The 27,480-nt window shown below is 34.9% G+C and overlaps 1 protein-coding gene and 1 long non-coding RNA gene across 2 annotated transcripts; one reads left to right on the top strand and one right to left on the bottom strand.

The window, feature by feature from the left end:
- Positions 1–444: 444 nt before the first annotated feature.
- Thap9 (THAP domain containing 9) lies at positions 445–17,542 on the bottom strand. Its single transcript, XM_026409018.2, has 5 exons — positions 17,259–17,542; positions 13,806–14,001; positions 11,704–12,007; positions 9,810–9,960; positions 445–4,212 (listed from the first exon to the last, which is right to left on the bottom strand). The coding sequence occupies exons 1-5, from the start codon at positions 17,336–17,338 to the stop codon at positions 2,238–2,240; spliced, it is 2,706 nt and encodes a 901-aa protein (XP_026264803.1). The 5' UTR covers positions 17,339–17,542; the 3' UTR covers positions 445–2,237.
- A 24-nt stretch (positions 17,543–17,566) lies between these two features.
- On the top strand, positions 17,567–25,241 carry LOC113196909 (uncharacterized). Its single transcript, XR_003302625.2, has 7 exons — positions 17,567–17,772; positions 17,901–18,069; positions 18,416–18,442; positions 19,917–19,986; positions 21,193–21,247; positions 24,206–24,290; positions 24,995–25,241. It is a non-coding gene; the product is annotated as an uncharacterized LOC113196909 (long non-coding RNA).
- The last annotated feature ends 2,239 nt before the right edge of the window (positions 25,242–27,480 follow it).

Raw genomic sequence — 27,480 nt, forward strand, 5'->3', positions numbered from 1 at the left:
ACCAACTGAGCTAAATCCCCAGCCCCTTCTTCTAAGTTTTATAGCTTTACCTCTGACATTTAATTCTTTGATTCATTTTGAATTGATTCTTTTGCATGTGGATATCCAGTTATCCCAACTCTATTTGTTGGAAAGTAGGATGGATAAATTTTTTTTAAGAGAATGTTTTTCTCTGAAGGAAAAAAAAGGTGCAGAGTAGAAATTATAAGTAATACCTTAATCAAATATGAATATTTTGCTGTAAAGCATGCTATATCAGGTAAAAGGGATATAAAGCAAGTAAATGAGCTAAAAGTAGTAATGGAAATATTCTCTCTCACCTTCAACATTTGCCCAATTTATCCAGCAATGAAAGGAATAACACAAAACACTTAATTTCTTTAAATACAGAATATATTAGTACATTAGTCAAATGTAACAACAAGGAGTAACAGACACTATAGATGTGAACCTTGCTTTAAATAAAGTTCAGGTACAAAACTTGATTTATATAAGCAATAAATAAATGGTGATTTTCAAACTAAAAACCCCATAAGACTGAAACTTCTAGTAATAGGTTCTTGTATAAAATATAACACTGATTATATTTCAAAACATATGTCTCTGAGGTAGAATAAACAAATACATCAAGACAGACTTTTTAAGGGGAATTTCAACTTTTACTTTGTAATTATTATTATTATTTTTTCCGGTGGCATTGGGGATCAAACCCAGGGGCATTTTACTACTGAGCTATCTCCAACCCTTATTTTGGGGGGGTGGTACCAGGGATTGAGCTCAGGGGCACTCGACCACTGAGCCACATTCCCAGCCTATTCTGTATTTTATATTTAGAGACAGGATCTCACTGAGTTGCTTGGTGCCTTGCTGTTGCTGAGGCTGCCTCTGAACTCCCTCCTGTCTTAGCCTCCCGAGCTGCTAGGATTACAGGTATGCATCACTGTGCTCACTGGGATCTTTTTTTATTTTTTGTGACAGAGTCTAAGATGATGATGTTGGCCTCAAACTTGTGATAGTCTTCCCTCCGCCTTCCAAGTTGCTGGAATTTCAGGACTGTACCACCACACCCAGCAATCTTTTGTAATTTAAAATTTTATATTAGCATTAACTTTACTTTGTGACACTCAATGACAAAAAAAGACATGTTTTATAAGGCAAGTGAGTAATACATTCTTGTTTCTTTTATCCATTAGCATGCTCCTATTTGTGAAAATTAGGTACCTGCATGCTTTTCTACTTATCTTTTCAAATGTGTGAGAGAGTGGAGAAAATTATTCTTAACATGCTTTCCACCTTTGGATTTAAACTCCTAAATTTCTGAGGGACAAATACCATTATGTAATTAAGACAAAATTTTCCATATCCATTGTCTAAATAGACCATTATTTTCTAGTTTATTAATCACATGCTATGATTCTATTAGTCAATCAATATTGGTATGTTTGATTATTTTAGCCTCCCTGAAAACACATCTCAGAAAGAACAGAAGTTGAAATAAAGGCTTCTTCCCAGTCTCTGATGAGCACTGGGTTCTTCCAACAGGAGTCAAGTGGTGAAGTATCCACCCTATTATATTATTCAAAAGAAATATTTCAAAATCCAGGGACTTGGATAGTAAAAACCACATCACCTTTACTCTTCCCAGACTGCATTTTCCTGCTTGGATATAACACAAAGAACAATCTCATGGTTCACATACCTACCTTCTGTCTGACAAAGTTTTTCTATTTTAGGGTACCCCGGGACAAGGGGATCTTTGTGGTAATTGCTTTTTACTTTAGCCTAATGTTCAAAGCACAACTTAACTTCCATTTTTAAATATGAAATATAAAGGTTTTATAAGTATTTTGCTAACATTCTTAAGAATTATAATCCAAAGCTCTTTAAGGAAATGTAGTTACTTAGCAAAGGAGCCCATGTTTGGGTGATTCTGAATGGTTGTTACTTTTTGAACAAGTCAAAAGTGTATCAGTTCAAATCACTCTTATAGGAGTAACTTCAAAGATAGCACCTGTTGGTGGTCTGTTCTGACAGACTTACTACTTTGTACAGTTTGGAAAACTCAAATGCTATGGGCCATTCCAAGACATGAGCAGAGTTTATAATATTCAGTAAGTCAAAATTGCAAAGTTGTCCACTGTGCAGAATGGTCAATTTATAAAATATGGTAGAGTGAGCTTTAAAAAAAATGTTGACCAAATATTCTTAAGAAAAATGGTAATATGTTTTAAGAGCTCTCATTTTAATGGATATCCATCATTACTTAGCAAATGTCTAAATTTATTGGTATTATCGAAACTTAAACATTTGTAATCCTGTAAAGACCCATGTTTCTTTGACAAAGTCTTCCTTTCAGTTCTTTCTGAATGGTGTCTTAAAGAGTACTGAGCTACATCTTTAGCTCTGATACTTAAGAAACACATTATTATATCCTTTAGTAGCTTTACAAAATGATTGATGGCACAAACTTCTCCATCAAAGAGATGCTCATTTAAATCTACAAAAAGATAAGTATGCCCAGAAAGCTCATGTAATATTTTCTCCTGAAGATACAATTCCCTGTGTTTAGGAACTAGTTCAAAAACTACCATTCTTGAATGGGTTCTTAGAACTTGTTCACAAATATTTATTATCTGACATAGACTTTCTGAAGGAAAATGCAAACCATTCTTCTTTTTAACACATAACAGTGAACCAATTTTAGAGGCTTTAAGATCCGATGCATACAGTGCACTGATACAGTCTTCACAAGTTAAAATAGCTGATAACCTACTTGCAATATAACCAGCACAACAGGTAAGACTTCGCTTTTGATCTGACAGGTCTAGTAATGCCTCACTTAGTGAACAATTAGACCAATCTTGACAAATATCTTCTTTGTGAAAAAGCGACTTCATAACCTTGACACCATACTGACGTTGAACTGTCCAGAGGGCCAAATCTTTTCTTCGAGCAACTGAAATGTCAAAGATGCTTACTTCACTTAGAAAAACTTCCTCTTGAAATCTGTATCTGGTCTCTAAATTATGGTAAGCTTTCTGGAATGCCATGCAGGTAAAGCTGGAGCTGGGTACTAATACCTGCCTAAGCATCTTTAGAAATAATTCCAGATGGTCTTGACTGAATTTGTAAGTCAGGAGATAAGGGAAAGGCATGACTTTTGGGAAAACATAATTTTGGTAGAGCCATTTTAAGCTCTCAGCATTAAGCAAAAATCCCAGGAACCCTAATTTCCGCTTACCTTTAAGGATCTGATTATTGCTAGTGTCAGATAATGTAAGAAAAATAGTCTTGGCTTCAATTAATACATGATTTATTTTACTAAAACTTTCAGGTAACAGAGGTCCTTTAAGACCCTTTCCATAACAGTTTCTGCTATTAAAAACGTCAAACAGGTTGTTAATTAAACGTAAAAAATGGATAGTACCAATACAGTTTTGAAAAGGAGGAAGGCCCACTGACAGCAAATATTCTAATGCGCTGGCTACACTCTCACTAAAGAGTTGAGCAGCACAATTCATTTTCAATACATGATTTTTCAAATTTGCATGTTTTCTTGGGATTCCCTTCATATATGATAATTCCTGTTCTCCTAGAGCTACTAATTCCACAAGGTGCTGCCAATGTGCTGTACCATTAATAAATTGAATGCTTTGAAAATTCTGAAATGCATTTCTTATTAATCTCAGCAAGTGGCAAGAATCAAAGAAGTATGCAATCTGTTGACTAGAAGATGAAGGATGCTGAAATGTACACTTCATGTTGTCTCCATCAATATGTATCCCCAATGCTTTTGCCATTTGAACACTGTGAGCTGTAGCATCAGACGTAACAGCCAGAACTGTGATCCCTATGTCACTCAGTTTGCCAATAGTCAGACGAAGCAGCTGAGCTTGCAAGTATCCAGATGTTCTGTTTACAAAAAAGTAACCGAGAGGGGTTCTCCAATGACCAAAAATACCCACTGCCATTAACAAAATGGTTTCTGAGGCAAGTGGTGTTTCATCAGCATCAAGTTTCCCAAGACCAAAGTCCATAAACCCTTGCAAACTGTTACTGCTGGGATCCCACTGAAGTTGTTCCTTGAGAGAGATACCTTTTATGATCAGTGAACAGTACTGATATAGCTGGTCTCCATTCTCTACTCTTTGTTGAAGAAAAGAAAAAATATTGCTGTTGAAACCTGGACTGGGTTTGCATTTGGATAACCACCTAGAAAATATAAAATTAAAACACAAACTTAAATAAGGAAATAAAAAGAAAAAAAGGAACAAGATTTAAATGGTACTAAATGTAACCTCAAATCCCTGTAGAAATAAAAGTCAAGTATCCAAATTATACATTTCAAGAAGATATTCATGGATACAATGAAATAATAAACACAGACTAGGATCTTAATATGCAAACACACAACATTATTTTTCTCATTTCTTCCCTTTTTTTTTTTTTTTTTTTTTTTTGGTACTGGGGATTGAACCCAGGGTTGCTTAACTGCTGAGCCATATTCCCCAGTCTTTTTTATTTTTATTTTGAGAGAGGATCTAACTAATTTTCTTAGGGCCTCTATAAGTTGCTGAGATTAACTTTGAACTTGCAATCCTCTTGCCTCAGCCATCTAAGTCACTGGGATTACAAGTGTGTACCACCATGCCTGGCTCATTTATTCTTCAAATAGTACACATATCAATTATCTAGCATGTTCTGATCAATCTTTTTACAATATGGATAGTAAACCAGTCTTGTTTGCACATTTACTGAAAGAAGAAACTGAAGAAAGTGGGGGAACCTTTGAGTACATCTAGTATATCTACCTCATTTTACAGATCAGGAATGTGGGAAAAGGGAGTGGTTGAGCAACTTTGCCTGTATTGTGCTATTAGTTATGGACAAATTTGAAACCCAACTTTCCTGATACCCAGACCTTTGGTGCTTTGCTCACTCCTTGCAGCCTCAAAATTACACTGTAAGAAGCTTTAAGGTATCTGCATGTGTTGGTTCTTATACAACGTACCTGCATTATTACCTTAGGAGCTGTTTCATAGTACCCCTGAACTTCCCAGCTGCTAATCAGTCCTTCCTATTATTATTAGTGTCCATCTTCAGAATTCTTCTTTCTTATAATTTACTATAATTTGTTTCCCAGAAAGAAAGCAGCCATATTTATTTCCGTTGTGATTTTTCCTTTGACTCATGTGCAGTTTTATTTTATTTTGGGGGTTCTGGGAATTGAAGCCAAGGGTGCTCTGCAACTGAGCTACACACCCAGTCCTTTCTTATTTTTTATTTTGAGATAGGGTCTCACTAAGTTGCCCAGATTGACCTAGACCTTGCAGTCCCATCTCAGTCAAGACAGGGCTTTCCAAATAGTTTAGTTGCAACCTAGAAGTTTTGTAAATAAAACTCCTACCATGCACTTTCACATACAAAGAAATATAACCTATACTCTAATGGCAATTATGACACAATAAATTGATTTCAGGCACAGATGGTTTTGAGATAGATACAGTTATAGGATGCAAAAGACATTTTGATAACTATTTAGGAGACAAAGGTATATAACAGTTAATATTTTGAAATACAACAGAAATAGTAACACAGTGAGAAAACAGAGTAATGCTACAGCCCATTAGTATGTTGGAAACCCTTCATAGGTATGTCATCAAGTTTTAACTGTTTAAAATTAATTTATTTTACATTAGTATTCTCAAATGAACATCAAGATGTAAATGTGCTGCATATGCAAGAGTATGCATTGAAACTACTTCATGTCTCTCTGTAAGAGTTTTATTTTAAATGGGATTTTAAAAAAATGCCTCGTTCGGTTGGGCTTGTTTTCTAAATGAAAATCTAAATAGTATCTTAATGTCCACAGGTACTAGAATAGTGTCTTGGAAATCAGGAAGAAAGGTAAGTAGACTGGATTTATTTTGTGAAGGTACATCTAAGAGTTAAACCAAGAGTGTAAGTTACAGTAGCATAGGAGGCAACTGATTTTTCTCAAACTTTCTTCTCTCCCAAAACTAGAGGAAAAAAATTCTGAACATAAAAAATTACATTCTTCTTTTCCTTCTTTTAAAAAAATTATTATTTAAAAAAAGTGTAAAAAAATTTTTAAAAAATCGGTTAATATTTCAGGGAGTTTAGGAAACTAGATATGTATGCATACCTAGATGTAGTTTTCAAAAATTATACTGGTTTTTTTTTTTTTTTCATTTAATGTTGGGAGTCATTTTTCCATGTCTTTAAATATTAGCCTACAATCACATGATTAAGAATATTAACTAAACCATGTTAAAAAACATTTAGGTTGTTTTAATTTTTTAGACAATATAAATAGTGCAATTACATATTAAGCACACTTGTTTATGTCATTTGTGTAATTTGTAGGAATAGGATGCAAAGATAATTTATGCATGAATTGGGATAAATTAACTCAACTTTAATAGGAAATTAAAATCAAATTTTGGATCTCAAGTGCACATAATTGGGTGTGTACATTTGAAACTATCCTTCAGAAAGTTCCCACCAATTTTAATTTACATTCTCATCAACATACTTTTAATTAACTAATATTTAGAAGCTTCATTAAGGAATGATTATAGAAAGTTAGCTGGGTGGCTTAAAACTACTTGGGGAAAAAAGGAGTCCTAGAACTCTGTAATTCTATCTATTTTTCTGTAAGACTATAAGCTCTTCACACCATTTTGTTTATTTTTGAGACTCACTGCATCCAATCTATATGAGAAGTTAATTTGTTAAACTGCAGTGAATATGAATAAAGAAAATTAGAAACAGAGGAATATAACTAAAGAACAAATGTTCTATCACTGTGTAACTATGACCAAAATCACACTAAGTGTATCATTATTATAATAAGGAAATCTAAGGACATGATGACATAATTTCAAAGAATTTATGAAAGTAAGTTACCTTAAAGACCCAAAGCCCTGGAATTAGAAAAATTACTGTTCTGAGAAGGCTGTGGACACAAATAATTCAAAGAGAATTAAAAAAAGGGTCCAACATCAGCACAGAAAAAATTAATAAGAGATATGTTTGATGAAGGTAAGCATTAGAGAAAGACAGGTGACAATCAGAAATCAGTGAGATGTACCTACCTAACCAAACCAAGATTTAAAAAAATTTAAGGCTGGCTTCGTTTGTCCTCATCTAAAATTAACCATCTATTTGTTTTTTCCATCCAAAAAACCCTAGTTTTGAAAATACTTCTGGTGCCACATTTTCCAAGTAACTTGTTTTTTTCTGGCCTCTAAGATGACTGTGAACATTTCCTCTTCTCGTTCCAAATTTCTAATACCTCCCTCCTCATCTCTCCACTAATAGCTTTATTTCATGGAGAAAATAGAAGCAATTGATCAAAATTCATTTCTCACCACCAAATCTATTACCTTATTTTATCTGTCTCTGCCTCTCTTCTTAATCTAATGGATGAACGGTTCCTGTCCTAGCTAAGGTTACTTATTTCCAAAATGGTATTGGATGTTAGCCTCCTGAAATTATCCTTTCTTTTATGAATCACCAATTATCTTTACTCTATCATTCCTACGAACATACAAACATGCTAGAACATCTGCCAAATCAACACCCTTCCTTCTACCAAAGATGTATTTTCCTGCTCTCCTTCATAGCAAAACTCCTATAATTTACACACACACACACACACATATTTTTATTTGTGTGTATATGTGTGTGTGTGTTTGGGGGGGGGGTGTCTTCTTTATTTCCAGACTTTTGTGAGCCCACTCAAGCCAGTTTCACCTTTCCACCACTCCACTGCAACTGCTTTTGTCAAGATCATCAATGACTTCTAGCTTGTAAAACCCAAGAGTCAATTCTCTGTCCTCATCTTACCTGATCTGATCTCCCAGCAGCATTTGACATAGTGGACTACTCCCTCCTTGAAATACTTTCTACACTTGGCTTCCAGGCCATCACAACCTCCTGGTTTTCCTCCTGCCTCACTGGCCGCTCCTGATCAATAAATATTTATTGAATAAATATTAAATATAATGGTTATAAAGATCTATTACTTAAAGTACAGCTGTCTTAAAATATAGTTTTTTAAATGGAATTATAATAAAAAACAAATGTTTGACCTTCCAGATTTTCTAGGATAAAATCTAGGTATCAGCAAAATTTTATCAAGAAATAGATTGGAGAAAAAAAAAAAGTCTAGGCTGGGGGTGTAGCTCAGTGGTAGAGCACCTACCTGTCTTGGCTCAACCCCCAGCATAGCAGGGGGGGTATTTACCAAACTGTTAAGAGTAGTTACCTTATGAGATTAGGGAAGGAGAAAGATTATAGATGTTTTTCATTTTCTAGTATTTAAATACTTACTGTTTGAATGTTTAATAACAAGCATGCATTACTATAACCCTAAACAATGTAACTTAGTTACAGCCAAAGTATCCAAAGAAATAAGTAATGGCATTAGTGGAATTATAAATATAAATGTGCCAGGTTACAACAAAGACTACAAGTACCAAACTCCCATGAAGAAAGAAAAGCATGAAATAGAACTACTAGGAAAGACTTAATCTAGCTAGGTATTGGTACAGAACTATAGGGAAGGAAGAAAAACATAGAAAATAAAGATGAGAAGTCATGTGAAAGGTCTTACACAGACCATCATGAAAAACCAGTAAGGAATGCTTTAGGTAAAATTAATATGGGAGAGGACTGAACTTAAAAAGGTACAAGAAATATAAACAAAATGTCTATAAATATGTCTGCTAAGTGATTGACATTTGTAAATAGGTATAACACCAAGCCTATATAATAACCTCACACTAGGAAAAGAGTTAGTTTTATTACACAAATATGTATAATAAAATGTATGAAATAGCAGTTACAACCAAAAAGTCAAAATAATATGAATGTCCAATGGTTAGATAAGGGTTAAATAGGGTAGGACCAACTAATATTATACAGCTATTAAAATTTACCTATGAAGAGTTCAAAATAACAGATAAAAGGCATAAATAATAAAGTGATACAGAAATTTATGTAGAAAAGATCACAACTATGTAAAACCTAATAAATCTATGCACATAAAGAAGACTATAGGAAATACTCTAATGATAATTGTATATGCTGTGTAGAAAAAAAAAGTATTCATTTTTTTTCTTCCTTTTCTCTCATTTCCTATTTTTTAAATTTTTTTTTTTTTAATTTTTTTTTTTTTTGTATTTAGGAGAATCCCCCTTCATTTCTTAAAAAAGAAAGTCTGTTAAACTAGTGATAAAAAAGAGCCAAGATTGAACATTAAATTTGTAAGACATTACTAGAGAATCATTGTTATTCACTTCACACTGACAATTATAAATGTATCTATATATTCTGAGCACAAAACCTGAGAAGATATTTACTAAAATCTGGTCCCTGAACAACTTGCAGTGGCAACAACAGCAGTGCTTACAGAAAATGCAGATTTTTTTTGTGCTTTGCCTTTAATAAATAGTATTAATCAGAACTGTGAAAGATTTTCCAAAATAGTGAGATATTAGAACTACTGAAGTGTACTAGAAATTTCAATATTTCAAGATTCAAATTTTACCACCCAGAGTGTCTCTAATATTTGAGACGCAAAAACCTTTGTCAGCCTATGTGTCCTCATCTTGTGGGTGAAAACATTGCTGTTGTGATAATATGCAAATACTACCTAGAAGTTTTTAAACAGAAAAATGGAGTAATTAATGGGAGTATGGATACTAATAGCCTTAATGTGCAAAATTCAATAAAAGAACAATTTATTTGTTTCATTTAATATCCAAAAATTAATTACTTACGTTCTGAGGATAGAAGAATGAGGCAGTTTAAGAATCTTTCTTACATAATCATAGACTTTGCTACTACACAAATAGAGTGTACATGCAAACTGTTTCATTTCGGTGGAGTACTCAGCTGTTTCTCGCCAATTATACATCTCCCAATTAAAATCTGTTAAAATAACATTTATTGTTATAATAAAAAATGGGATAATAAATTTTCAAGTACAGATCACAGCATTTGGATACAAAAATGACTGGACATGAAAATTCAAATACAAATAATCACATTTAAGCTGAGTTTGTTCACAAGTTAATATCTGCTCAGGGCACCCTAACCAATTTACCATGCTCATCTCCATCATTCAATAGAAAGAGGGAAGAAAACAGTTTCTATTTAAATCATGTTTTACTATTCATTGGCAGCCAGATAAGAAATTTTTAGAGGAAGAGGGAAGAAAATGAAATACTATATTTCACAAGTATGCCATATGCTCTAATCTTGTACCAAAGACAGTTTAGTAATAAAGGATTTTTAAGTAATAACAGCACATTTTTTTGAAGCTTCACATAATGGTAATATCCCACTTTTTTGCAAAAAAAATTTGGGATAAAAATCTGTAATGAGCCAGGCATGGTGGCTCACAAGTTCAATGTCAGTCCTCAGCAATTTAAAGAAGCTCTAAGTACCTTATAGAGGCTGGGAATGTAGCACAGTAGTAAAGCACACTTGAGTTCAATTCCCAGTATAAAACAAACAAACAAACAGAAAAACAACATAATACCTGCAACCATTATGAAGCGAAATATGGTAACTGGATCAAATTAAGCCTCTAGAGTATGAGAACATTTTTGTTTTATTTTTACCTGGTTACTATTTATCTGAGAGTGAAAATTAAATGAAGAGAACATTTCTAGGGATAGGGTATTATTCAGATTGAAAAGATCATCTTGCCTAACAGTGAAAGAGAAAAGGAAAAAAAAAAAATCTTCTGTTCCTGTGGAGATTCCAATTCTTACTTCAGTTCCCCTCTCTTGGGGAAACATAGAATATTCTCCCCTATTTTTCTAGAAATAGGAATAATAATTTTTTATAATAATATAAATCTAAAATCTCTGCTACTTTCAAAGAATAAGTTGGCAAATCTTATTTTACCCCTCTTCCTGGTTCACATAGAGGACTAAGTAGTCTTTCCATGGATTTACATATCTATAGAATATTTTAGGAAAAAAAAATTGGGAGACTCATATAATTTCCAAGCTCAAAGATACTTTTGCAAGTTATCTAGGTCAACTCTATTGCAACAGGACTTTGGTAATAAATTATGTAGCAATTAAAACTGTTTAGAAACCCGGGGCAGTGGCACATGCCTGTAATCCCAGTGACTTGGGAGGCAGAGGCAGGAGCATCACAAGTCACCGGCCAGTCTCAGCAACTTAAGGAGACCCTCAGCAATTCAGGAAGACCCTGTGTCAAATTTAAAAATAAAAATAAAAAAAAAGAACTGGGGATGTAGTTCAGTGCCCCTGCATTTAATCCCCATTACAACAAATAAACAAACAAAAAACCTGTTTATAAAGAATCTGCAGTAGCATAGGTCAAAGCTATTTCAAATAAAGTACAGAAAGTTGTATAAAACCATACGATTTCATTTCTCAGTAGTAGTATTATGCATTATTTTATCATTTAAATACTTCTCTGCTTTTCCTATAATAAATGCTATTTTTATAACTGGAAGAAATATAAAAGGACTTCAAGATTACTTTTCATTCTTCTTGTTTAAACTACTAGGATTTTTTTTTTTTTTTACTTCCCAGTAGAAAGCATGTTTTCATAAGTAATGGCAAATTAAATATTTAATGGTATTCAGGAAAAAAGTTATTTCGTAAATATTATAGGAACTGGGGGAGATACCTGAAAATTGTGCTCTTAGGAGACACTCTGTTTCTTCAGAAAGTAGTTTTTCTTCTACAAGTGAATCAATTAACTGTAGGCCCTTTCTTTTCTTGATCATCTTGTAGTTTTTTACAGAGATAAGTCTTCTTTTAGACACTTGTAACATTTGTTGCACCTCAGCCAGTTTCTCAGCACCTCCTGTCCAGGGCCTCCTTAAACTATAGTTATGGTCCTCACTAGCAACTTCTTGAGAATTGTCTGGAAGTGGTTGTTTTAGGATTTTCTGTCTTGCTTTACCTTTAAGGTGGACACCCTGAAGAATCTATGACAGAAATACAAAAGTACAGTTATTTTAGAAATCATCAAGCATGAGATTATCTGTAAAAATAGCACTGAACACAAAACATGCACCTGGTTGCTGTGGAGAGTTAGATGTGAAGGAAAGAGTCATAAACTCTGAATTTTTAAAATGTGTAGTATACAGAAAAATGTACAAGGTTGTGGTTTGTTTATTCTTTGCACCTATATAGAAGTATTAATGTGATGCTGAAGTTTCTGAAGTAAGTAACTATAGAAAGGTGGTAGTAATTTTGGAAGGCTTCTGGAAGTGAGTTTTGAATAGTTCTTTGAAGGAACAATAATATGGATTAAGGGAGGGGACAGGAAGTTATTTGTGCAAAAAAGAAGTCATGGAGGGAACAGAGGCTTTGGAATCAGGACTGACCTTTGAATCCCAGTTCCCTTACTCATTAGCTGTCATTTAAACTCCACAATACCTGTGTCCTCATGTGTGAAATGTGGATAAAACAGGGTTGTCTTGAGGATACAATAATATAATTTGCATAAATCTCCTGTTCTAATGCCGGGCCATCAGTGGTCTCAATAAATAGTAGTAATTATTGATTTCACACAAAATTATGAAAGCAGGTATCAGTTTATCAAATTCAAAGTAAGTAAGTGTATGTGGTTTGAAAGAATTCAGGGCAGGCAGAAATACATAGATTAATTAACAGGAAGCTCATGGAACATATGAATTTGACATCAACTACTTCGGGAGTGAGATAAACAACACTGAAAGATGGAGACTCCAATGCGTTAAGAGGAAGATAAAACTAATGTCACAATAGAAGTCAAGAGCTAGGCGAGGAGGTACATGCCTGTAATCCCAGCAGCATAAGAGGCTGAGGCAGGAGGAACTCGAGTTCAAAGCCAGAGTCAGCAACAGCAAGGCTCTAAACAACTCAGTGAGACCCTGTCTCTAAATAAAGTACAAAATAGGGCTGGGGATGTGGCTCAGTGGCCAAATGCCCCTGAGTTCAATCCCTGGTACCCCTCCCCCACACACAAAAAAAGTCCATGGCCAAAACAAAAACAAAACTAATGTCAGAATAGAAGTTAAGAGCCAGGAACAGTGGAGCACACCGGTAATCCCAGAGGCTCTGGAAGCTGAAACAGGAGAATCTCAAGTTCAAAGCCAGCCTCAGCGACCCTGGGGCACAAAGCAACTGGTGAGACCCTGTCTCTAAATAAAAATAGGGCTGGTGAAGTGGCTCAATGCCCCTGAGTTCAGTCCTCAGTACCCCCCCAACCAAAAAAATAAAAAATAAAAGAATAGAAGAGACTATCACAGATTATGCAAAAAGTGAAAACCTTGTTGAAAGGTTACAGTTAAAGGGTAAAAAGATAAAAACAATAAAAAGAAACAAAAATGTAATGTCAATATGGATGACTCATTCACAGAAACTCTCTCATTTTCTATATATTTCTTCCTTATGTCAATGCTATTAATTAGGTATATGTTTGATCAAGATCAATAACATTATTAGGAAGAGCCAATAATGAGCTCTTATTCAACAAAAGCCTGACTTTTAAGACTGCTTATACCTACTGGTTGATTTTTGTGATTAAACTTTTTCAAAAGCTCCAAAGCAGAATGCTATTATTACATATAGACTAAAAACAACAAAAAGAAAATTAATTTTTAAAGCATTTAAAATCCATTACAGGATGTAATACTTGGGATGTTCTCACCTCTGCAAATTCTAGCTGAAATGTGAACTGCCTTGATTTTTTTCAAGGCTCTATAAAATTTAGCTTTGTTTGCAACTGGATTTAAGTACCTTGTATAGAGAAACAGAAGGCACAGCTCCTTTTTTCAGCTTTCTTCTTATGCCATAGGACTCAAAATCACTTTCTTGAAAATGTTTAGAACATAGTATAGCACCTGGTCCTGGAATCCAAATCTTTTTGCTTCTGGGGTCCACACGATTAACAGCTCTGATCCATTTTGAGCGTTGTATGGTATCAGCTGGAAATCTATAGCAATCATATTAAAGTGCCATTAACATGAAGATACTATAGTAATACTACAGTAGTATTTTTATATAAACCCATTTCTTAACTGCTGTCTATAAATATCACATCCAGTCAAGTAAGTTTAATTTATTTGATTTGTTTTGAAAGTTCTTTGATTTCTTTTTATGAATTCAGAAGTTCAACAACTAAGTACTTATGTGTTTTAGTTTAATGAGGACAGTTTCTTCTACTTTAAGAGAATCTATTGTCTTTAAATGGTTAAATAATACATGTGGGTGATGACTTTAAATCATGTTCACAAATTCTTTGGCACTCCTCCCTTCAATTATCTTTCAATTCTAATTCTATCTTCTAATTCTCCTCTCCTTGAGTAAGACCAGGAAATACTTTAGCAAAGAATTTTGCTAAAGCAGAAGTGACAGTGAGAAATCAGACACCAGATTATAAAAGCCATAGAAGCTTCCTTCTTTCAACTGAATGCTTTTGCCCTGGGGAAATTATCTGTAGCTTTATAAGCAGTCCTGTGGAGTGGATTTCTTGGGGAGAAATTTAGGCCTCCTGCCAAAGGCCATGGAAATTAGCCTTTTTGAAAACAGATCCTTCAGCCCTAGTCAGGATTTCAGGTAACTGCAATCTTATGAGATACCATCAAATTCATCAAATCCAGCTAATCCACTCCTCAATTTCTAACTCTTAAAAATGTGTTGAGATCATGTTTCCACTGGATTTTGATGTCATTTTCATGGAGCAATGGAAAAAGTACATTCCTTGTCCTGCTTCCCACATTTTTTTAAGGTACCTTTTTTCCCCCTAGCCTTGAACACATATTTAAAAAATGTGTGTGTGTGTGTGTATTTTTTTTCTTGCATTTCTCTTATTTTTTTTAATTCCAGCCAAATTAATGTTTGGAAACTTTTGAAATTAACATAAAGAAAATCACAAACTAGCCCAGTGCAGTAGTTTATGCCTGTAATCCCAGCTACTCAGGAGGCTGAGGCAGAAGGATTGCAAGTTAAAAGCCAGCCTGTTCAATTTAGCAAGATCTTGCCTGAAAAATTTTAAAAATAAATAAATAAATAAAAAGGTGCTCAATGGCAGAATGCTGGCTTCAATTCCTAGCACTGAAAGAAAAGAAAATCCCAAAACTACTCTTTTTGTACCCTCCTGTTGGATTCATCTTGGAAACAGACTTATAGATGGTGTATGTCTACATATAACTTTTGCATATTTTAATATTTAAAAGCACACAGTTATTAGGTATTGAGACTGGTGAAAATTTCCTCAGATAATGGTTAGAAACAGAATGGTAAAACAACTCTGAGATACTCTAAATTATTTTAAGAAAGAACATGGAATTGGAAGGCTTATATTTAAGTGTCAATTACTTTTTAGAAGCTGTGTGGTCTTAGATACATGTTTCAATCTGAGTCTTCTCACAGAGCTGTAATAAGATATACATAAAACTACAAATGAATTCCAAAGCACTTTCTAAAGTGTATAATACTATCCAAAGTTTGTTCTTTCCTAGGAAGAATTAATTCCATTTCTGGGATTTTCATTTTACTGTTCCAGGAAAATAAAGATACTTGAACAAGAGCAAACAGAGAATTGTTTTACAAATAAAGGAAAATCACTTTATATTGAATTCTTACCTAATGGATGTTTATGAAGCATTCTAAAAAGCAGGCTGGTTTACCAAATTATGATTAGATCCATCCCTGATGCTAAGCTTCCCAAATGGTAAACCTGGCAAATACTTGGAGTAGCTTGGGACACCTGGAGCCCCAGAGTAGTTACTATAAGTGAACTCCAAAGAGTAGTTACTATAAGTGAACTCCAAAGAGTTTTGTCATCTCTCTCTTATAGAAGCATTTTGTATGCATAAAATGCCATGGAAAAGGTTGGCAAATACTGCCGAGTAATGAGTATGACTAATGAGATATAGAGTTCTGAAGAAAATTAAATTGGTAATACCTAATTCTAATTTTAAATAATTTGCCTTGTGATATAGGTATCACAGATTTCAGGGCATGTACTCAGATTTTTACATGGCGAGAGCTCCATGATAAAAAAAAAAAAAAAGTATATATGTTTACTGGCTTTAGGCAAGTAAACAGAAGATAGCAGTTTAAAAGAGAAGGGGAACCAACTGATGAGTAAAGGTTAGGAAGAATCAAGAAAGCACACAATTAAAACAACAAAAGATCATCCAAAAGACATAGCCCAAACTCCTTAACCTGGCATTTATTCCTATTTATCTCCTAATTATCTTTCCACTCCTCTACATTTTATCTGCACTCTCCATCTCTTTACCTTCTTCCTTGCTGTTCCTACTTAAGTGCTACCCATCTATCACTCCCTGAAGCTTTTTTTTTTTTCTTTTTTGTTACTGACTATTGAACCCCTGAACACTCTACCACTGAGTTACATTCACATCCACAGGATCTCGCAAAGTTAATGCTTGGGACCTCACTAATTGGTCTTCAATTTGAGATCTTCCTGCGTCTGCCTCCCGACTTGCTGGGATTACAGGTGTGCACCACCGCGCCCGATATGATGCTGTTTATCTTCTTATTAAATTACTTCCATTAGCTCTCTACATCTTATTAATATTTTAATAGGCTACCTCTCGGGGAGTACGCGTCTTCTGTCCGTGAGGATCTATTTTACCTCCTCTTCTACTTTTTGGTGTATCTTTAACATTGATTTGAATGACCTACACCAACCTGCACTATAAATGGGTTCAGATGGGACTACTATGAAATTCTGCTCCCACTCTTGAGCAATATGAAATTTCTTTGACACGACCACATGACCACCCAGAATCGTACCGGCCTGTAGAGCTCGACCAACAATGCCGACAATTTGCAAGGTTAGGCTGCACAGGCCAAAACTGATCAGTACTCAAGCTCTCCAAGAAGCCACGTAGTCTAATGGGGGCGCATGCTTGCAACAGTTTTCCCAACTGTCCTCCCTTCTGATCGCCTCACTTTAAATGAGACCACTCCTTTTGAGTAACCTCACTCAAAATTCATTAGGCAAAGCGCAGTGGAAAAAGATCTGCAATTTGGAGTAAACATTGAGGAAGAAGTGAGCGAGGAACCCCAACTTCAGACGCTTCTCACTTCCGCTCCCCGCCCCACGACACACACGTCACATCGACGGCGCGACGCAACGCCCGGCCCCGCCCCGCCACGGCCTACGCTCGCCAGGCTCTGCTGCGAGCTCGATGGCGGCGCGGCTGCTCTCACACGCACTGGTGGAAGGATAGGCCGCGCTCTCGGCTCAGCACAGTGTCTCGGGTACTGCAGCCCACTGCAGAGCAACTTCGGGTCATCTTGTTACATGGGGCTCCACCTCCAGGCTTCCCACGACAGCTTGAATCACGATAAATTTAGCTCCGCCGTTGACTCGGCGTCTTCGACCTTTATTTATGAGGGAAGGCGGGCTTTACAGGCGAGGCACTCCCACTCTGCCTGTCTGTAGGCTCACCGGTTGACGCCCTAGCCAATCACAGAGCATGGCGTGTCGTAGAGGCCAATCGGAAAGGTCAGTGGCATTAAGACTTGCTCTTGACCGCTCCTTCTCGGCCTTTGGGTGCGTGGTGGGGTTAGCAGTAACTGGATTGTTTTCCTACTTGGGATCAATCCGGCGCCATCGTGCGTTTTGTGATGCCAGTTCTGAGAATATGAAGCAGAGAGGAAGGGCAAAAATTGAGGCGAATATGAAGCTTGCGGTTGGGACTTCGGGTGCGATCTCTGAAACTGGAGGGTATGTATGGCAAAGGATATGATGGGGACAAATAAAACGTGGTGCCCTACGTGTTGAAGACAGAATCTGGGCAAAAGTAAAATGATTTACTGAGCTGCAAATCATTTACCTTTTACTTAATCTTGTAGCTCTCTGATTCGGAGACAATGTAGGAGATGTTGTCATGGTTGGCGTTAAAAATGTGATTTCGGAGGAGCTTGAGCGAAGAGCATGAAGTGAGCATGCTCCGACTTTTTTAATTCAAAGAACCCCTTTCAGAAAGCTACTTTGCTACGACGAGGGAGTCAAGGAAAAAAGGTAAGTTTTCCTGGGGGTTTGGGAAGCCTTCAGTGCAGTGCAGTAGCAGTCATGGAGGCACGAGAGAAAAGGCAGTCACGTCATTTTGGTTGGAAATGGGGCGCTCGTAGGTTTCAGAATTTGAGATGGTCAGTTTTCAAGGAAGAAAGAAAATAGGCCAAATGAGGGCATAATATTTTTGTCTTTGAAAAGTATAGCTGTAGCATACTAAGTGGCTCTTTTTTAATCCTGCATAGTGTTGGAGGCCACGTTTAGAAAACAGTGTTAATCTAGCTTACATAATTCCAAATTTCCAGACCTAAAAGATTGATTGCTTCTTTTTTTCCTTTTTGATTATTTGGTCTAGATTCCAGCCAAAAAGATTCGTATCAAGGTATTATTTATTTATATCTACTTTCCATTATAATGTGTTTATTTCTTATCTGAATGAAATTAATAGAGATTTGCTTATGTTTTATTAAAAATTATGGCGTAGAGATAGTTTGAACTTTGGAAAGATTATCATTTGGGGAATGGGCAGAGCAAATGTTTGTTGGCTCTTAAGATGTACAACAAAGACTAGAAGCTGGGTAAAAATATTGGGGCAGTTGGTTGGACTATTATTAATATTGAGTACTATTCTAGTACCCAATGAAGACCTGAATTAGGCTAAATGGAAATAGTAACATTGTTTTAAATTACCTTTAAGGAAAAAATTGGTTGCCTTATATATTTGTAACAGTAAAAGAGATAAGTACCATATAATTAACAGATTTAATGTATACAGTTCAGTTAGACTTTAGTATTTGCTCAGAGTTGAGCAACTATCACTGCACTGTATTTTAGAACACTTTTTTCTTTTGATATAGTATGGGGTCTGACTGTATTGCCCAGATTGGTGTCCAAGTGGGGTTCAAGTGATCCTCCTGCCTCCTGCCTTGGACTATGGGACCCTTGCCTGGCCCATATGAGAACATTTTTATCACCCAAAAAAGAAACCCCATTCTTTTTAGCTGTATCTCCCTCTCTCCTGTCCCTCCAGGCAACCAATTTACTTTTCTTTGTGGACTGAACTGTTCATTGCACTTCATCTAGATAATAAACTAACATGAGAAATTATGTGACTGGCTTCTTTAATGTACAGTGTTCTCAGAGTTCATCCATGTTGTAACATGTATCAGTACTTAAGTATGTTTTTATCACTGAATTTTTTTCCCATTGTATAGATATACCACATTTTATTTATCCATTAGTGATGTACATTTGTGTTAACAGTATTTTTGGCTATTATGAGTAAGGATGCTGTAAACATTAATGTACAAGTTTTACACGGCACGGACATAAGGTTTTTTTTGGGGGGGGGTGCTGGGGATTAAATCCAGGGACTTGTGCATGTAAGGCAAGCACTCTATCAACTGAGCTATATCCCCAGCCCCATAAGTTTTTGTTTGTCTTGATTACACCTAAGAATGGATTTCTGGGTCATATAGTAATTATATTTAACTTCTTGAGGAGCTTCAGGACTATATTCCAAAGTTACTGTACCATGTTACATTCCCACCTGAAGTGGATAAGGTTTCCAATTTTGCCACAAAAATCATAAGCCTCAAGTATTATCCCATTGTGGTGGTTGCCTTTTTTTTTTTTTTTTTTTTTTAGGATTCAAAACTTTGTAGGGAACCCACTAGAGGATGTTTCTTGAGTCCAAAGACAATGTATAAGGTGATTTTCAGTCCTTGGCACATGTGTTTCTGCTATAATGTTAAATGTGTTCCTGAAGAAAAGAACTTAATTTCTTACTTTTTTTTTTTTTTTTTGAATGAGAGAGGAGAGAGAGAGAGAGAATTTTTTTAATATTTATTTTTTAGCTTTCGGCGGACACAACATCTTTGTTGGTATGTGGTGCTGAGGATGGAACCCAGGCCGCACGCATGCCAGGTGAGCGCGCTACCGCTTGAGCCACATCCCCAGCCCAAAAGAAATTAATTTCAGCAAAATTATTCATTTGAAAGTTTACAGAAAAAAAAAACCAGGATTAAGGTAGACTACTCAAAATCTATGCAAATTAAAATCACTTGGGGGTCGGGGTGGGGGGGGGTGATTGCTACCTGAAGAGTGCATTTATGTTCCTACCCAATTTTAGGTAACTTCAAAGCGAAAAAGCCACAGCGGGCATAAAATGGGCAAAATGGAAGGACTGAGACATTGGGAATGGAAGTGGAGTTCTGGGCTAATGTGTTCTTAAAATGGTTTACAGCTAATATAACCAGTTGAGAGCCTGAAAAAAGAGATGGTGATTCAGGTGGTTTGGGAGCCAGTTAAATATCTGAAGTGAAGGCTGTTTTCTTTCCTGCTTAATTGGATTACAGTGGTCATGGCCCTCCTAGGAAAGATGAAACAAAGTGGTTCTCACATTATTCTGACAGTTTTCTTGAAGAAAAAATTAGATATATGAGAGCATGTATATACAAATAAGCAATCTCCTTTCTTAGGTGTATTCTTTGTAGCGTGTGTGTGTTTGTGTGTGTGTGTGTAGTAATATATATAGTATGTATCTCGCATATGTATGTGTAATACATTTATATAAATTACTGAAGTGATGCTGTGTTCTTTTTTGAAAATTTGTAGAACATTTATAAGAAAGTTCATTTTATGGTTAGAGTACTCTACCTTGTGTTCTTTTTTTCTAGATTTTTCTTTTAATTTTTCTAGGTGGAAGTGGTAATTACTAATTGTAAACAAGTTACTGAGAACTGACTGTTCTATAGTAGAATGTCAGATTTACTTAAATATCATAAGCCTATTTAAAAAAACAATAAAACTCACTTTACAGAAGCCAGAAAGAAGAGGTCACTGCTCTAGATAGTCTCAGAATACTTCAGTATAGGGAAATATTTAATAAAACTTTTTTGTGCCTTTTGTTGTTTAGTGGTGACATTGAGGCTCTCAATTTGATCATTTGGTTATATGTTTCTTTTAGTGACTTCATATCCAGTGATTAAATCTTTTCACTGCTGTTCACATAATGAACCGTTGTGATTATTGAATACTTAAATGAGGATATGTAAGCATTATTAAAGATGGTGTTAATTGTAAAAGGCATTGACCATTGCACAAAATAATTTAAAAATACCTCTTTTTCAGGAGATAATGAGAAAAGATGTGGATCTTGCATAAGAAGTCTAAATATGCAGGGAAGGTAGTATATTTTTCTGTTTTATGTGTATTAAGTAGTCCTGAAACTATAGCAGCAACTTGGAAAAGGAGGATTGTCCAAGTAAAAAATGGATTTGTAAAGACTGGTGTTATCTTATTACCTATTTTATGGTAGAGTTTATTGGCTACATAGGGAAGAATAACAATGCTTATTGATCAGTTACTGTGTACCACGCATTGAGCTAAGCTTGAGAGTTGTTTTTTTAAACCTATTTGTTTCTTATAATAACCCTATAAAAGCAGACATTTTAATTTCTAAGCCCAGTCTTTTGCTTGTTAAGCATATCTTTTCTTCAGATACTTGGCTAATTCTACTAGAACTTTCCAATTTGTTGTCCTGCTATAACTCATTTTTGCTGAATTTTTCATCTTTGAGTTCGCTATGTTTTGTTTTTTTTTTTTTATTTCAGAAAGTATTTAGAATTTGAAATTTTTTGGTGACCAAATTTAAATACAGTCCTGAACCTTTTCACTTAATATTTTGCTCTTTGGATACAGATACAGATTTTGTCCTCTTAGTTAACTTTAGTAGGTCAAAATAACAAACTCTTATTATCCCACTGTTTTTGTGGATCACTATTCTGGGAATAGAAGTGAGTTATTTTGGCTCAGTGTGGTCTAATGACATGACAGTCATCTGAAGTCTTAATTTTTGGGAGAATAGGGCAGCTTCTGAGCGCTCTACTTCTTTGCTGGCTAATGTCTAAAGAATTTAGTTCTTTGCCATATGACCCTTTTCATAGACTATGCCTTCCAAAACATAGCAGGTAGCCTCCCCCAGAGGGCAAGATATAAGAGTAAAATACCAAGATAGAAACATTACTTTTATTTTATTTTTTTTTTTTTTTTTTTTTTTTTTAGTGAGAGAGGAGAGAGAGTGAGAGAGAGAGAGAGAGAGAGAGAGAATTTTTAATATTTATTTTTTAGTTCTCGGCGGACACAACATCTTTGTTGGTATGTGGTGCTGAGGATCGAACCTGGGCCGCACGCATGCCAGGCGAGCGCGCTACCGCTTGAGCCACATCCCCAGCCCCGAAACATTACTTTTAAAACTTGATCTAGGAAGCATATACCATTTCATCTTTCCTCTTCTGTTATTCATGGAGACCAATGCTGGTACATAATAGGAATGGATTATACAGGGGTGTGAATACCAGGAGTTGGTGGTAGGGTATCATCATGGACCCCACAAGGATATCATATGTATTTTTTTTAACTTTCAATTTATAACATCAAAAGGATTTAGTAGTTGACTCAAGTAAATTAGGTGTATAAGAGCATGTATATCCAAATAAGTAAGTTTTATTATTTCTTGTGCATATGTAGTAATATATACATAGTATATAACTTGCATATGTGTATATGCTGCATATATCATATAAACTACTGAAATGATTCTGTGTTCCATTTTGAAAATTTCTAGAACATAATCAAATTCATCTTACAGAGTACTTTACCTTGATCATATTTTTTAAATAGCTTTTTCTCTTACTTGTTTTAGGTGCATGCGGTAGAAGAAGCTGATGAGAACTAGACTATAACTAGAAATTTGGTTTCTTTAACCCAGTATTTTGCTGAGGTGGCACTAATGAAAATGTTAAACATTCAGTTTAGGTTTTTCATTTTTTGGTACTGGAGATACTAGGGGCACTTTACCACTGTGCTACATTTCTAGCCCGTTTTATTTTAAGACAGGACCTCTCTCAGTTGCTGAGGCTGGCCTTGAATTTTCGATCTTTCTCACTCTCCTGAGCCAGCTGGATTACAGGCATGCGCCCACTGTCCCCAGCTTGTTTACAGTCTTGTAAAGAACATAGTCTAATTACTTATAGGTCTATAAATATGTGCTGGAGGATGGAGTAAAGGTACAGATGTACAGAATCAGTGAAGCATTTTGACCTTTTTCCTCAAGCTTCATTTTTGTTCAATATGATGAGTATACTATACTACAACTTCCCGCTGCTGCCTTTCCCCTCTTCTGTATGTGCTTCTGCCCCTCTTCATTAGCAAATACAGACCATGTCAAGCAATCAGAATGTCCCTTATTATAGAATAATAATTGGTGCCTGATATTTGTAATCTTTTGAATTTTTTTTATCACTGCTGTCAAGTTCGTTAATAGAAACAACCTTCCTTCTTTTCCTGTAAAGTCTTAGTTCTGATAGTTGTGAACACTTGTCTAATAAGAAAAGCATTATATTAAGCCAGCTATGGTGGGGCATGCCTGTAATCCCAGTGGCTAGGGGGCTGAGACAGGAGGGTTGCAAGTTCAAAACCAGCCTTAGGAAAAGCAAGGCGATAAGCAAACCAGTGAGACACTGTCTCTAAATAAAAATATAAAATGGGGTTGGGGATGTGGCTTAGTAGTTAAGTACTCCTCGGTTCAACCTCCAGTACCAAAAAAAAGATTACATAAAAAGCAAAGAATAAACAGTTTAGAATATCAGGCTTGATATGGAGAAGATGCTTTCAAGGTAGCATGAGATAGTCTGTAGAAAGTAGATATAATGATCCACTTGAAATAATCTTTGTTCTGATTTATTTTTTCAGTCATAATAAAACTGAAGGTCTGTGTATATGGTCCTGGGGACTGAACCCTGGGGTGCTTTACCACTAAGCTATCTCCCCAACTTTTTTCTTTTTTTTTTTTTTTTGAGGAGAGGGTCTTACAAAGTTTCTGAGGCTGGCCTCAAAACTTGAAATCCTCCTGCTTCAGTTTCCTAAGCTGCTGGGATTTTTAAGGGCTAAGCAAAGAAAAAAGAATAGAGCTTCAAATTAAGTATAAATGTCCAATGATTAAACTTTTTCCACTGCTGTTCACATCATGATTTGTTGTGATTAATTTATGTGGATGAGGACATAATAGAAATAGTCATGAAACTTGAATATATGGTGTAATTTCTATACATTGATTTGCCTGTTTGAATGTTTTCCCTTGTAGGACTAAAATTGAAGGTTGTTTTTCTTAGAGAAAATCACTTATTGTATTTATTTGATCAAGGATTAGAAGATTTATATGTAATAAGGTAAGAGGTTTATAAAATAAGTAGTTTTCAAAAAAGAATACAAAGTAAAATGAGAACAAAAGTTTGACATTTAAGTATAATGTAGATATTGTACTTTGAATTAAAGTTCTTTTCTTATTTTAGCTTTCAAAGAAAAATAGAATTTTAAAAATTTATAGGTTGACTGAGGAAAGAAAATTGGAGGGGTAGAAGAAGGGACTTTAATAGTCATCTTTTCTTAGAAATAATGATATAATCCTTTCAGGCCTTGAAATTCTTAGAGATTGTATTTCCCAGAGTTTACATTTGTTTACTTTTTGCTATTCTTTAAATGATTCATACATAATTCCAATGGATGACTATTCAATAACATAATAGGAAAGTGGTAGCTGAGAATCTCAAATCTATTACCAATTTTGTCATTAATTGTGTCTTTTATCATACCCATTTCCCAAATTTAAAGAACATACATCCTGCAAAGAGAAATCTTAATAACTTAATTTCTCATTAAATGCATACAAAAGATGCTAAACCTAAAAGTTGATAATTTTTTTATAGCCCATATGAAAAAGATGTATGAAATAAATGCATCCAAAAACAATAAAGCTAAAACATTAATAGAAGGAATGCTGCTGTTTTGATAAAATGTAAGCATAGTACTGTACTGGCTGTCAGGGAGCAAACTACACAACTGACCATCTTGTTCCTTGTGGTTATTTTTCTAGAACTTCACTCCTTGAAGACTTGAAGATTATTGAAATGAAAGAGGGAGTCACAATTTTCAAAATAATATTTTTTTGACCATGTATAAATCCTAATTTGAATTGTTCTTTAAATTATATCCACACATTGTTCTACCTTTACTGAATAATTCATTCTTGAAACTAGCACTGTTTGAGACAAGTTTTGTTTTTATTTGATCCAGGACAAAACTTGATTAATTTATAGTCAACTATTAAAAGATTAAAAATTGATTTTTGTGAAATGATTATTTTCTTTTTCAGTACAGTAGTCTTAATAGGCACAAGTATTAGTTACCAAAGTATTAACTGAAAATAGTTATATAAATTTTGCTGCTAGTTCTTCAGTTCACAAATTATTTTGCAAATAAAAGATGTACACATGATCAGTGACCACTCACTTCTTTTAAAGTCTGATGGTGATTATTTACTAATAATTTATTCAGTCCTTGCACTGATAGCAAAGTGCATAGTTTTACTGCTTTCTTGTATCCCAGAGACTGAACTCTTTTACAAAAATGGATAATCAAAAGAAGGAATTGGTCAATAAAGATGACAGTGTAGCAAAGAAATGAAAATGGATAATGCTAGAAGTGAAAGTGGGTGTGATTAGAAGATTTGAAAGTGTCAGCTGCAAAGCAAAGCCTGCAAGAAGCTACAATGTGAACTGCATTGAATATATAGTTAGTTGCCATCATGTCTTAATTTAATTTGTGCTACTAACAGAAAGCCATTTACAGTCAAAATTGAAGACTAATCAAAAACAGATCCCAGTTTGGCTAGCTAGCATTCAGGCCCAAGCACTGTTGTTAGCTGTTGCAATGAAAGAAAATAATTAACAATGAAACTGAAAATAAAAATTTTACTGCCAGTAAAGCTGGATTCATTATTTCAGAAGTCAACATGAATTGGTTAATGCTAATCTACTTGGTTAAGTTGCAAACTCAAATAAAGGCACTACTATGAAATTTGTACCCAGATTCCCAGATACAAGTAGTCCTACTTACTGTAGGACTCCATTGAGTCCACCTTGTAGGATTTCAATGCAGTGTTATAGAAGATAGAGTGGGCTGGGAAGGAATTTGATACTGCTGCTGTTCAAGAGCCAGTTGAAGAAAAGCCAGATGAACTTATTAGTGAAGGTGAACCTCTTGGCATGAGTGATAGAAGTGGTTGTGACATAAAAGATGAACATACCTCAGAGGAAGTGATGCCAGCAAAAACCCTTCACATGAAATTCTCAGAGATACCTAATGACCTTGAAAGGAAAAAGGGTAAAATTTGTGGTTCCTATGTCAAGGCATAGGAAAGATGTTCAGTGCTTATTGTAAGTAATATGAAGACAAGTGCTATTAAAACTACTCTTGATAAATTATTTACATTTTTTAAAACTAATTTTCAGCTTCTAATGTTTTTAATTATAGTGAATTAAATGCTAGTTTTACAAAAAAGTTGCAGGGTAATATTTTTGCATTTAAAATAAATATCAAGAATTTAATTTTTTTCTGTGCTTTTTAAAATTAATGTTCTTTTTAGTTATACATGACAGTAGAATATAACTTGACTTATATTTATACAAACACAGATTATATTTTATTCTAATTAGGATCCCAGTTTCGAGGGATGTAGAGATTCTCACTATGGGGTATTCCTGTATGTACATAGCAAAGTTATATCAATCATTCCACTGTCTTTCTATTCCTGTCCCCCCTCCCTTCCCATCAGAATTAATTTGGGGGGGTACCAGGAATTGAACTCCAGGGCACTTCTTGACCACTGAGCCACACCCCCAGCCCTATTTTGTCTTATTTAGAGACAAGGTCTCACTGAGTTACTTAGCACCTTATGGTTGCTGAGGCTGGCTTTTGAACTCTCAATCCTCCTGCCTCAGCCTCCCTAACAACTGGGATTACAGACCTGTGCCTGGCTGAGAATTAATTTTTTGACCAATTTTAAGGAAACAGAATAATTACATATTTTCCCAAAGACTTAGATTGCATTGTGCCTGCATTTAAAACACATTAAACCAAATATAAATACACATATCAAGTCTACAGATATTTATTCATATTGCCTTTGTATGCTGAATACCAAAGTTTTGAAATTAGTTTATAGTATTGGATTTCTCATATTTGGAGTTCATTTATCAATCCATTTGTAGGCCACACCTTTAAGGTCATAGTAAATCAATATTTGAAGGCCCATGTGATCATGATTACAACTACTCAGCTCTGCCTTTGTATAGCTTAAAGCAGCTATAAACAATAACCATCAAGTGTGAATGTGTACTAATAAAATTTTATTTATGAATACCAAAATTTGAGTCTCAATCACTTTTTTTTTTTTTTTTTTTTTACCCTGAGTTGCTTAACCCCTGAGCCACACCCTCAGCCCTTTTTATTTTGTATTTTAGATTGGGTCTTAACTGCTGAGGCTAGCTTTTTTTTTTTTTTTTTTAAGAGAAAGAATTT

Source organism: Urocitellus parryii, chromosome 10 (assembly GCF_045843805.1).
Source record: "Urocitellus parryii isolate mUroPar1 chromosome 10, mUroPar1.hap1, whole genome shotgun sequence".
Lineage (NCBI taxonomy): Eukaryota > Metazoa > Chordata > Mammalia > Rodentia > Sciuridae > Urocitellus > Urocitellus parryii.

Bases quoted from the DNA above. Each gene is read 5' to 3' on its own strand.
- Thap9 (XM_026409018.2), bottom strand. From the start codon at position 17,338: ATGACCCGAAGTTGCTCTGCAGTGGGCTGCAGTACCCGAGACACTGTG. The intron at 14,002-17,258 runs GTGCGTGTGAGA...TGATTGCTATAG, and splicing joins CGCGGCCTATCCTTCCACCA to ATTTCCAGCTGATACCATAC. The intron at 12,008-13,805 runs GTACTTAAATCC...TTTCTGTCATAG, and splicing joins CTTCTGTTTCTCTATACAAG to ATTCTTCAGGGTGTCCACCT.